The 13,050-nt window shown below is 34.7% G+C and overlaps 1 protein-coding gene across 1 annotated transcript in view; it reads right to left on the bottom strand.

Annotated features, from left to right (window-relative positions):
* Positions 1–6: 6 nt before the first annotated feature.
* Positions 7–13,050, bottom strand: part of Wdr44 (WD repeat domain 44) — a 101,565-nt gene continuing 88,521 nt past the window's right edge. The window contains 7 exon segments of the mRNA XM_004645685.2: positions 7–101; positions 3,429–3,560; positions 4,881–5,008; positions 6,461–6,576; positions 6,918–7,019; positions 7,209–7,400; positions 11,127–11,249. Of these exon segments, the coding sequence (XP_004645742.1) occupies positions 7–101; positions 3,429–3,560; positions 4,881–5,008; positions 6,461–6,576; positions 6,918–7,019; positions 7,209–7,400; positions 11,127–11,249 (888 nt within the window).

Here is a 13,050-nt window from a genome sequence, read left to right as displayed (position 1 = left end):
TTCAAATTAAGATACATTTTTCCTTTTGTTAATAAACACTTTGATTGCGCCAGTGAAGTCAGCAGAGAGAAGAACTTCTGTGTTATCTGTCTTCATGGTACCTTAAAAGCATAGGAGAAAGAATTTCAGTTGACTTTAAAGGCATATGCAGCCTGCTGCCACAATTAACATATGCTCAAGACCCTCCATACACTGTACCCTACCTCCTCTCTGAGGCTTACTTCTTTCTACTTACCTTGTCTTAGATGTTCTTTCCCTGGCTTGAAGCTATTACAGTTCCCTGATGTCTGGATTTACTCCCAGGCAGCCTATGCTTCTAAGTTGTCTAAAGTTTCCATTTCACGGAAGGAGGCTAGTGTATTTTTCAGCTGCAGGGTTGGAAAGCCAGCAGAGTGGGATCAGCTGGGCAGATTTGTGGCTAGTAAAAGTCTCTATAACTAGGTAGAGAGTAAAGTTTATTTTATAGCTGAAACTGCCATAAAATGGAGCACACACATTTGCTCTGTGAATGCTGACAGCGCATTTTGCCTAATTTATTATCTATATTGAAGATTTATTTAAGCAGTGAATGGCCTATTTCTTATATTTGTCAGTTCTATAAAAGCATTTTATATCCAAATTCAGTGTTAACTGATTCTATCAAATATAGGTAAAAGTAGATGTAAAAAGGACTGATTAGTAGGAAAGAATAATCTACATTTTCACTTGAAAGTTGTGAACAAGATGAGCCAGACAAAATGGTTTCACTTAGGCTAAAAACATATTCTAAGCTTTTGAACATTTGTTACTGCCCTCTTGACACATTCCAAAAGTTATGTTGTGCAGCAATAACAACAGCAAAGGATTAAGGCATATAAGAAAAGCTAGAGAAGAAAATGAGTACAAAATGCTTTCTAAGACACTAACTAAAAGATAATAATGTCTATAACATCTAAGACATTTTGGTAGGTACTTTACATATATTATCTTAAATTCTCCTCACAACCCTGTAAAGCAGGCTATCATCACCATTTTAGACATGAGGAAAACTGAAATTCAAACTGCCCAAAATAGAAATAAAGACAGGGCATTTGGATATATTTTTTGATCCTATACTCTGAATATTTCAGAGTTTATTCTTAGATACATACAAAGCAACAAATACAAATTGAGCAGAATCCAATAAACTTGTGTGTCTTCAAAAATGACTAAGTGAATTAAAGGAACCTTGTTAAAGTGGTACATTTTTGAGAAGGTTTCTACTAATATCATATAATTTACTTTTTCTCAAATTGCTTTCAAACCTAGGATTTTCTGTGAAATATGTAGAGAAAGTGTAATATAGATTCTAAAAAAGGCATAATCAAATAAAGTAAAAGAAAAAACTAAATTACTTAAGCTAGAATAGAAAAAGTGAATTTATTTCTGTGAAAGAAGGAAAAAAAGAATGAAATATTTCCAAATAGGTACTTAGTAAATAATTATTAAAATAATTTTGAGTTGGTTTATTTTAAATCTTGAAACTGAAAGAAATGTTGGGACTGGGGATGTCACTCAACGGTAGAGCATCTGCCTAGCACTGTGAATCCTTGGCTTTGGTTCCAAATACTGAAAAAGAGGAAGGAGAGGAGAGGAGGAGGAAGAGGGGAGGGGAGGAGAGAGGAGAGAAGAGGAGTAGAGAAAAAAGAAAAGGAAAAAGATAAGAAAAGAGGGCTAAAGTTTATCTTTGTTGTCAAAACTCTCCTCCATAGATATGTCTAGCATGTGGTATGGACAATACAAACGATCCGACAAGGGAAGTTAATTGAGGTCAAATTAAGTATTTGAAGACTCTGTAGCAATCATATACAATTTTAGAAGGATCCTTTGTGTACCCTAATTATTTTTTTGGCCTTATGGCTCTCTAAAGGCCTTGTTGTAGCCTGCAGAATAAAAAGATTTATTTAATAAATTATTCTGCAATTTATTTTTGGTAATGGGGATTGAACCCAGGGCCTCAAGCATGATAAGCAAGCACTCTACCAACGAACTAAATCCCCAGCCCTTTTTTACTTTGATACAGTCTCACCAAGTTGCCCCAGATGGTTTCAAGCTGTTGATTCTCCTGCCTCAGCTTCCCTAGTAACTGGATTGCAGGCATACATCACTAGGACTGGCTTCTATAACTGACATTTATAGTACAAACTATTTTCACTAGTCCAAATACCAAGGTGTTAACATAACCTTATTGACTAGTAAGATCATTTTATGTAATAGTTTGGCATTTACTAATGCTACCTGTTGATAGTTTCTTTTACTTCCTAATCTGAACATTTTATATAACTGGAATTACTAGTCATTCTAAAATCATACACCACAAATGGCAAAAAATCATAGGCTTATAAGTAGCTAACTATCTTGAGAAGCTGAAAACATGTGGCAAGTGGAGAAGAACCTTTCCTTCACTTGAATTAATCCATTTAGTTAACAAGCATTTATTAAGCATCTGTTATATGCAGAGAAGTACAACAGTAAGCAGTGATGACAAATAAGATGTATAAACTCTGGAAATTATAGTATAATAGAAGGGACAGATAATAAAATCATTTTGCATTTATAATATTGTTATGGTTTAAATATGGAGTCCCTGAAAGACTCATGTATTGAAGGCTTAATCTTCAATGCAGCAATATTCCGAGGTAGGGCCTAGAAAGGCAGTTGGATCAGAAGGGTGTTAGCTGAATGGGTTGTTAGGTGGGGCCTAGTTAGAGGAAGTAGTTCACTGTGGGCACACCTTTGAAAGCTATATTTTGCCCTCTGTCCCTTTCTCTCTTACTCCCTTTCTCTTTGCTTCTTAGCTACCAGGAGTGAGCAGCTTTCCTCAGTTATGTCCTTCTGCCATGTTTCTACCTAACCACAGGTCTAAAAGAAATGGAGCCAGTTGACTATGGACTGAAACCTCTGAAATCCATAGCCAAAATGAACCTTTGCTCCTCTTTGTCAGGTATTTGGTCATAGCAACAGAAATCTGAGATATAATCTTGTTTGCTTCACTCTAAAAAGAATGCCTGCCTATAAAAAATTACAAACATCAAAAAATTTCACTAATTCCTAGGCAAGTTTAATCACTTACCAGTCCAATTATTTAAAAATAGGATGATCAAAACCTACAATTTTAATTAATAAGATAACACAAAATATAAACACAATTTTATCAAATTTATTCAATATAATAATTGACTGATTGAAATGACATTTGCCCAAGTGATGCTGTTGGGTGGTTTAAGAAATAAAGCTTGCAAGAAATATGTTACTGAAATGTTAAGAAATAGATAAATGATGACTACTGTGCTGTAAACAAAAGATATTCTTTATGCTCATGAAAACTTCCTCATATATAATACCCAGTCAGTGATGGTATTAAGTGTGGACCAGATTAAACAAAGGACAAATAAAGTATAGGTATCTACCAGTGGATGTATCCAAAACTTCAGCATCTTCACCTTTATCATTTCCTTCTGATTTTTCAGACTGCATATCCAAAGATAACATCAAATTTGGGTTTGGAGCAAAGATGGCTGATGTAACAACTGCATTATGTGCTGGGGAAAAAATTTAATTCAGAATAACTGACAAATATGATACTAAACATCAAGACAAAAATGCACAATATATCCTTTAAAATTAACATAAAAAGTATGTTATATGCCAGGTACCCATAAAAATGACAGAAATAACTAAGAACAGTTTTTTTTAAAATTTTATTTATTTATTTATTTATTTGTGTGTGTGTGGCCAGCTCAGCCCACCAGGGGGCGGGGCCGGCTGGCATGTGGTGCTGGGGGATTGAACCGTGGTCTCTGTGCTTTGCTAAGCTTGTTCTAAGTAGGTGCTCCAGACCACTGAGCCATCTCACCAGCCCAAAAGTGACTTTTTTTTTTTTTACAGAACTGGGGATTGAACTCAGGCCCTTGCACTTGCCAGGGAAGCGCTTATTCTATTGAGCCATCTCCCTGGCCCCCTAAGAACAGTTTAAAACCCAAAAATTTTTCTTGAAAAAAATCACCTAACAGGTTCTAAGACTCCATGACTTCAAATTTTAGACCAGGGTAAATTCTTTTTTGGTATGGAAAAACCAAAATCAAAGTTAAATAAAGACACTGACAAAGGTTCTACAATCTGAGGTACAGGATCTCAGGATAAATCCTGAGATGATTTCACTGACCTTATCAGACCCCGAAGCTACAACTCTTGTTGCATAGGTCTTGCTTTACCTTGGTCTTATCCATCCAGCAGAAAAGTATAAAAACAAAGTATAAGAAGTAAAGCCATGGTGTTATGTTGAGCTGTAGGGGACTCAGGTCAACAATTTCTGACACTGCCAGTCAAGTGGAAGACCCAATACTATTATGGACTACTGAACTCTTTAAGAATATTTTGCTGAGTTAACACACCTATAATATTCATACAGATGAATGTCCATTTTGTATCTGTGTATTCAAAATGGTTAGGATAGATATATAGTTACATTCTCTTAATGAATAGAGGGATTTGTTCTAATAGTGTTTGTAAATAGGATATCATGTCCGCATCTTGTACAGCAATTAACCACTAGGAAGAATGTATGCAATGTGTTAATTATTGAAACTGTCCTACCAATTTGGTTTGAAACTGTCTCATTGCTATTTGTTTCTCAATAAAATTATGGAAAATAAAGAAAGATTACAAGTTTGAGTTTAGTCGTGACAACGTACTAAAAAAAAAATGTCACTATAAATATTTGATCCTTCAAAAAAAAAGTTAAATACAAAGTAAACCCCAGTTAGAACTATGAAACTTACTCTAAGATAATGCCTACGCAAATTTATTCTAGTACATTTCTACCCTATTCCCTTGTAATATGGAAGCAGGGATTTACTTACCTTTAATACCTTCCCAGAAGTCATTTCGATCTCTCCTGACTGAAGTAAACTTGCTTAGATCATGGTAGGTACTCCAAATATAAACATATTTATCTTCTGAACCACTAACAAGGTAAGTAAAATCATGGCTAAATTTGAAGAAAAAAGGTTAAAAAAATTGAATTACGGTTTCCTTCTATTAGTACTTCCTAATTAGAAATACATGAAACACTACCTTAAGGAGTTTCTGGGGTGTGTGTGTGTGTGTGTGTGTGTGTGTGTGTGTGTGTATGTGTGTGTGTGTATGACTGTGTATGTATGTGTTGGAGACAGAACAGCTTATGTGTATTTTAGGGTTATCAAGCATGCTAGGCAAGCACTATACAACACACTGAATTATATTCCTAGATGCAGAATTTATATTTTCAAAGCTCTGGTAAGTGTGATACTAGTTAAACCACCTTGAAATAAATAATGATTCAAAGAATGAGAGAAGCAGTATGTTATTACTGATTGAATTATGGGTAATTACTGGGTAATTCAAGAAGAAAACAACTGACGAGAAAAGAACTGAAAAAAGACTAGGAAGAAAGGGTAGGCAGGCAATTCTATTTCAGGAAAGCCTATAAATCTTAAATTAAGAGTCCAAATAATAACATTAAATAAAGGTATAAAGGCAGGGCATTTTGCTTTAGAATAAAATGCTTTCTTAGCTCTTATACCTAAAAGGATCAAGACAAATGGAAAAGGGAAAAATCTACTCTTAAAAGCTTATATAAAAATATAAAAGCAAAGTTCTGAAGCTGAGAAGGCTCTAATCCTAATTGTACAACTGTTTTTTTATTTTTTTAAAGAATACAAAATAGTGATAGAAAAGAACAGCATTAGAAACAATACAAAATTTCACTGAACAAATAGGAATTCAACAATGGTTGCTGTATTACATGATGTTAACCTCAAATTAGTTGTTCAGGCTACCAGATATAAATGTGCAAGACTGGTTTAAAGAAAATCAAAACAGAACAGTAACAAAAAAGCTGTAAGAAATTCAAAAGATCAAAAAATAGTAAGAAGAAAGAAAAAAAAGTAAGCATTAGCTGCTCCTTTCAAAAGACCAGGAGAAATCAGCAGCACAACTGTCCAACTATTTTGCATATATACCTAAATATATCTTTTCCCCTTCTTTCATTTGTCCTTTTCCTCATCCCAGTTTCTGCTTCCCATTGAACAAATTCTTTCCCTTTCATAGTATCTATTGTACCTTTCAGATTTTACTCTTTCAGGTTCTCAAACTAGCGAGATAATATGATGTTTGCACATATGGATTTGATTTACTTCACTTACCAATATAGTCTCTAGTTGTGTTACTAATTATGACTTTAGGCCAATCACTTAATTTTCTGGGTTTTGGTTTCTTCATCTATAGAATAGGGGCCATTATAACTCTTACCTACCATTTAGGTAGATAAGCTAGTTATTGCATGAAAATGAATACCAGTTATAAAAGTTCAAAGAAATAAAAACCCTATAGAAACATAAGGTACAGTTCTATGGCGAGGAAAATATTCTGATCACTCCTAAGAATTTCAGTGCCAGTTTACCTGAAACTTGCTTTGATCTGGCTGCTGCTATTGACATAACCCTTGTACTTCATAGACAATGACAAATCTCTCAGATCAGATAGTCTGATTCTGGAGTCATTTGAGGTTACCAGTATCTAAAAATAAATCAAAGGAAAAGTTAAAAATGTCATCTCTTAACATAAAACATATAAAACAGTATCAAAGCAAAAAGCAGTATATACCATAGGAAAATGAATACATTTTTTGTCTAAATACTAAAACTAACTTTTAAGAGTCTATAGATTACTGCTGGACACGGTGGTGCATAACTGTAATCCCAGCACTTGGAAGGCTTAGGTAGGAGGATCATTTCAAGGTTGAGGCCAGGCTGGGTTCTATTGTGACTTTATGGCCAGCCTGAACTGTATAGTGAGACCCTATCTCAAAAAACAAATCTATAAAGTTTGGACATGCATGTTTTTGAATATTATAGTACCTTATTTTCTCCAGGTAAAGGTTCAATGCCAGTAATTTTTCTTCCAACCTTGTTGCGCCCTCTAGTAGATCGGACATGTATCTGGGTATGGTATTTCAAATGCTAAAATGAAATTATAAATAAAAAACATCAGAATTCAAAGAAACCTTAAAAAAACTTAATTCTCAGGGATGATATTTTTTACCTAACTTACAGATAAGGCAGTTAATGTTGAAGGAGATAAAACAGTTGTCTAAAACTACAAGTGTTTTATTAAGTATTCAGTTACACAATTAACAAAGGATCATTTACCTCTGTATCATAGAAAATACATCTGCCATCATAGGTCCCAATCACTGCATATTTGCCATTCTGACAGAAATTTGCAGCTGTGATCAATTTTGTCTGACCATCTACTTCATTCCATAAAGCCACTTTTTTGTCAGGTATATTCCAAAGGCGGAGCTTTCCATCCAATGACCCACTGAGAAAATATCTGTCATCCTAAAAAGGTGGCAGAAGAAGCTTTTATTTTACCACATTAAAATCAACATGCTAAATCTGTTAAAAATAATGTTTTGTGTGTGTGGTTTTTTTTTTGGCGGAACTGCGGGTTGAACTCAGACCCTTGCACTTGCCAGGAAAGTGTTTATTCCACTGAGCCATCTCCCCGACCCCAAAAATAATGTTTAAAAATGTAAATTTCATTTAAAGAGTATACTTCCTCCATCCCTCATACTTAAGGGGACTGAACCCAGGTCTGCACAAATTCTAGGCAAATGCTCTATCACTGAGCCATACCCCCAGTCCAAATCTATTATTGTTTAAGCAATCACATTAAAAAAATTAACAATTAAAATTTTCAGTGTCTATGTCGTAGAGAAATAACATTCTGATTGCTGTATCATATTCTTAAACTGCTTTTCCCATGATACAGATGCTAACAGAAAATGTGCCTGTTTATACCTCACGGAAGATTACATAATCGAGCAAGTATGAGATATTCTGGGTTGTGAACAACAGTCACAGCTAACCTGCATTCTGAATCTCCAAAAGGGGAAGGAAGTGGGTAGTGTTTTCCAACTTATCTCACGACAGACCTTTATTTTTTTGGGGGTGGTGGTATAAACAAGTCAGGAACATCTAACAGTTCTAGCACCTTCAAGGACCATGCTTTGGGAAATACCATCCTATGCTACACTCTCCGAAAGACACATAATGCTGGGATCAAAGGGTAACACTAGTATTTGCCTACAGAACAATTTTAAAAAACCTCTGATATATCAGCAGAATTCAGCAGATTCAACCAGGAATCCTTACTTTGGGCCCTGTAAGTCTCACAGTAGACATCTAGAAATGTTTGAAGGCAGTTTTGGTTGTCACAGCCTAGGGTGGGGTGGGGTGGGGTGGGACCAGCATTTAGTAGGTAGGGTCAGCAATGATGCTAAATATCCTGCAATGCTGTCTCAATTACTCTTTTTCTCAATGCTGGGATAAATACCCGACACTGAAAATGAAAGAAGGTTTATTTGGCTCACAGTTACTGGAGGTTTCAGTCCATACTCAGCTGGCTCCAAGGCAGAGTGGCACATGGCAGAGAGAAACCTTTCCTGGCAGTGGCAAGGAGCAGAGAGCAAAGGAAGTGGCAGCTAGCTAGCCTCTTTCCCCTTCTTACACTGTGATACAAATTATCTGCTCCAGGGCAAGTGCAGCACACCCACAATAATGAATCACAAACTCCAGAAGTCGCCCCATGACTGCATGAGGCTTTGAGGGGACACCTATACACAAACCATAACAAATGCTTAACACATGACAGGCTTCCTTTTCTCTCCAAGAATGTCAACACTACCACGGGAGAGAAATCTTGCTGTGAAGTAAACTAGTCCTGCCTTTGTAAGTCAGTCTAGCTTTTGAAAACACAAAAAATACTAAAAACTTGGGACACTATAAGAAGATTTCCATTCAAGATTTCAAATTATTCTTACCCAAGAATAATTGAGTAAGAATTATTATTATCTGAAGCCTGTCAAGGACAATCCACAAGTGATAGACAAGTTTTATTTTGTAGTGCTAGGGATTAACCCCAGGACCTACACTACACACTGAATTTGTCATCGGTCCTTTTTACATTTTGAGACAGGGTCTCTCATTAAACTTCAAAGCTGCCAGGGTTGGGGTCATAGTTGTGATCCTGACTCAGCCTCCCAGGGAACTAGGATTACAGATATATACCACAATGCCAGCTATGATGGTGAATTTAAGGCTATGGTTTAGTAAGGGCTACTGAAAATCTACCATAATAGCTGAACAAGTAAAAAAAGAACTTCATTTTTGTCTTCTAATTAAAAATTTTAGTTAGAAACATACAAGTGTCTCTCCAATTTATTTCATTTATAACTCTACTATGTTCCTGTTATAATATTACAGTGACAGCAACATTGCCTAAGAAAAAGTTGATACTACTGCTCTTCCCTGGCACCCCTCAAAATCCCTTCATGTCAGTAGTGTTGTAAAATATGGCACTTATGTTTCCAAAATAAAATCAGAGAAAAGTCAATCATGGACTAAACAGAGACCAAATCATAAAATGCTAATAGATAACTACAGTATTACAACCTAGTACAGTTTTTTTTATCCTGAGACTACTAAAATGGACGTGGAAGGAAGGATTTTGCTTACAACTGCTAATCAGGTAAAATTATCTTTCTGCCACATCATTAGGAGACATGATAGAGACATTATTCAGAAAGAATCTTCTAACAGCTTGAAGGGCCAAATTGATAGAGTATTAAAATAGATCAGATACTTTTAATTTAAAAAAAAATTAAAGAAGGGGCTGGGGAGATGGCTCAGTGGAATAAGCAATTCCCTGGCAAGCGCAAGGGCCTGAGTTCAATCCCTGGTTCCGCAAAAAAAAAAAAAAAAATTAAAGAGAATACAAACTAGTAAAAAAAAGATACAGAATTTCACTAAACAAAATAATAGAAATTCAACAATGGCCATTATAATATTTTTAATTTTTAAAAGTGCCCAACCAAGTCTTAAGGGTTAAGAATTATTAGTGCCTGTGCTATAAGCATGCTAGAAAGGGCAATTATTAGAAGAAAGTTGTTCTAATTTGAGGGGAAAAAGAAATGGGAATATGATTGAAACATTGCATTCAAAAGACATATTGTTAATTAAGATGACAACATGATTGGAAAGGTAACCATGTATCAACATTAAAGGAGAAAGCTATGGTAGGGAAGTGCTCCACTTACTTTAACCTAGCTAATAGAGTTGATACGTGATTTCCTTTGAAATTAACAGCTGAAAAAAACTAAAACTGATTTATACTACTGCATTTGGTGGCTCTATCCTATAAGGGCATATGATAGCTCTGAAATTCTATGACAGTAGATTTTTTTTCCCCTACATTTTGTTTTGGTTCTTTGGTTGAAATCATGAAATTCTTTCTAGGGGAAAAATACTAAAGGATTTTCTAGACTAGAAAAAAAAATCTGTAAGACTGTGAGTCAAATGTACTGAGGGAAGAGATCAACTGAGCCCAGGAGCTCAAGGCCAGCGTGGGCAACACAGTGAGACCTTATCTCAAAAGGATCAGTAACAAAACATATTAATATTGCTTTCAGACATTAAATAAGAATTCATTATATCTTATGATGGATTTTTGTCTTTGCCTCCCTGTAATCTTTTCTACTTTGTCTCTTACTTCTCCAGCCTCCCACAATTCTTGTCTATATACTTCTTGTTTTCATTTTACATATGCCATTTTATCTTTTCTCTTCATTTCCAGTATGTTTCATATTTAGTAGAATACTTTATACTCTGCATGTCTTGTTTAATATGTAGAATGACTTATATCTAGGATGTAAAATTCTATTACATCTTTAACAGTGTATCTGGAATAGGCAATTCTTACTTTTTAATGAAGATAAGCAGAACATTTATTTTCTTTCCTATTTTTAAAGTAAAATGGAATGGCATTTTCAGTGGCTCTCAACTATGTGCTTAAATAATTTTTTTCTAGAAGTCCAGATTACTTCTAGAGAAACTAAGTTTTCTCATCTTTCTTTTATTTTTATTTATTTATTTATTTATTTTCGGTACCAGGGATTGAACTCAGAACCCTGCACTTGCCAGGCAAGTGCTTATTCTACTGAGGTATCTCCCTGGCTTCTTCATCTTTCTTTTAGTATGAAAAAAGGTATATAAACAATTACTTACTCTTGGATGGAAAGCTATGGCAGTGACAAAATCTATGTGTTGAAAACAGCAAAGGCATTCTCTTCTGGAAATGTGCCATAATCTGACAGTTTTGTCCATTGAAGAAGAAAGCAGAAAGTAGTTCTATGGAAAAAATAGTATTGATTATTATCATGTGAGAAACTACTTATACAATAAAAGTGAACTTTCAGTTTCATGTAACCTCAATAGTGCTACCATTATGTACAGTGCCCAACACAGATTATCCAATTCCTTTGGAACATCTCATTTTTCTCAGCTTACTACCATATTCCATCACTTCTAAGGTTTTTTTCATATTACCTATTTTGAAATTAGGATTAATCTTATGATTGCTATCCAAAGAAATCTACCAGGTACCAGCAGGGCACTAAGGTATAACTTAGTCATAGTCTACACATATTGAAACATACTATGAATATAAGGCATCAATTCACTGGATTGCCATTTCAGTTTAGTTTTCACACTGATAACTCTGGTAAATTTTAACTCACAAGGATCCTAATTGTCACAATGTTTTAATAATGTCTAAATGTAGTATGGAAATAAAGATATTAAGTACTTGTCAAACTCTAGGCGAGAAAATTAGAGAATAAAAATTGTCAAATCTTTCAGAATAGATCATGGAACTTTCAAAGCTAGAAAAGATAGTATGATAGAGTTTGGTATTGTGATGCTACCATCACCATGGAAACAATCTACTTAAGTTGGAGAACTATAGGCTATGCTAAAGGAGGAAACTAATAACGGGCCCCTAGTATTCTTTAGTGTGCTTTCAGGTGCTACACCAAGATAATAATGACATTGGGTACATACAATGTGCAAAACGTTCTTAGTACTATACAAGCAACTCATGAGGTAAATACTGTTATTCTCTTTGGAAAATGAGAATAGTGAGGCACAGAGATGTTAAATAACTTGCCTAAGATAACACAGTTTGTCAGTGGCACAGCTGAGATTTGTGCTCAGGTGATCTGGCTTTGGATCCAGCACTAGCCATTACACTGTTATGCAAAGTACTTAAGTACAACATATGTCTTATGTCATTAAAAGCACCAAGATGCTTTGTCATTTGCTGAATGTAATTAATACATATTCTTTGAATGTAAAAGAATTGAAAATATCAATTTATAAATGTAATTATACTGATATATTTATATAACATACGTGTTAAATATGGAATATATATATATATATATATGTTATTTGGGGCTGTTCTACAAGGTGTATGTTTTATGTAATATACCTATTTTGAAATAGATGGTGTACTTTACAATTAAAAAATATAATTTGTGGGCTGAGGGTGTAGCTCAGTGGTAAAGAATCTGCTGAAATGTGTGAGGCCCTGAATTTGATAATCAGCACCACACACACACACCCACACACACATGAATGTGGAAGATTTACAATAATCTTTGAAACATCTAATACCAAATATTTTTACTTTCAAGATCCACTCAGTTCCAGAAAAGTTTTGCATATCATTCATATTATAATTTTCTGTTGACTACAGAAAATTGGGATAGATGGCCTCTACTTCAATCTGGTAAAAGCCATTTATGAAAATTCAATGGCTAACATAATTCTAAATGGGGAGAAACTGAAATCTTTTAAATCTGGTACAAGACAAGGATGTCCGCTATCACCACTCCTATTCAATATAGTTCTGGAATCATTAGCTACAGCCATTAGACAAGAAAAAGAAATAAAAGGATTAAGAATAGGTAAAGAAGAAGATAAATTATCATTATTTGCAGATGACATGATACTTTACTTGGAAGACCCAAAAACTCCACCAAGAAGCTACTGGAATTAATACAGAAATTCAGTAGCATAGCAGGTTATAAAGTCAATACCCAAAAGTCAATAGCATTCCTCTACACAGATAATAAACACGATGAGAGGG

Source organism: Octodon degus, unplaced genomic scaffold (assembly GCF_000260255.1).
Source record: "Octodon degus isolate 3935 unplaced genomic scaffold, OctDeg1.0 scaffold00236, whole genome shotgun sequence".
In the NCBI taxonomy this organism is placed as follows: domain Eukaryota; kingdom Metazoa; phylum Chordata; class Mammalia; order Rodentia; family Octodontidae; genus Octodon; species Octodon degus.
This window is presented reverse-complemented; position numbering and strand designations above follow the sequence as displayed.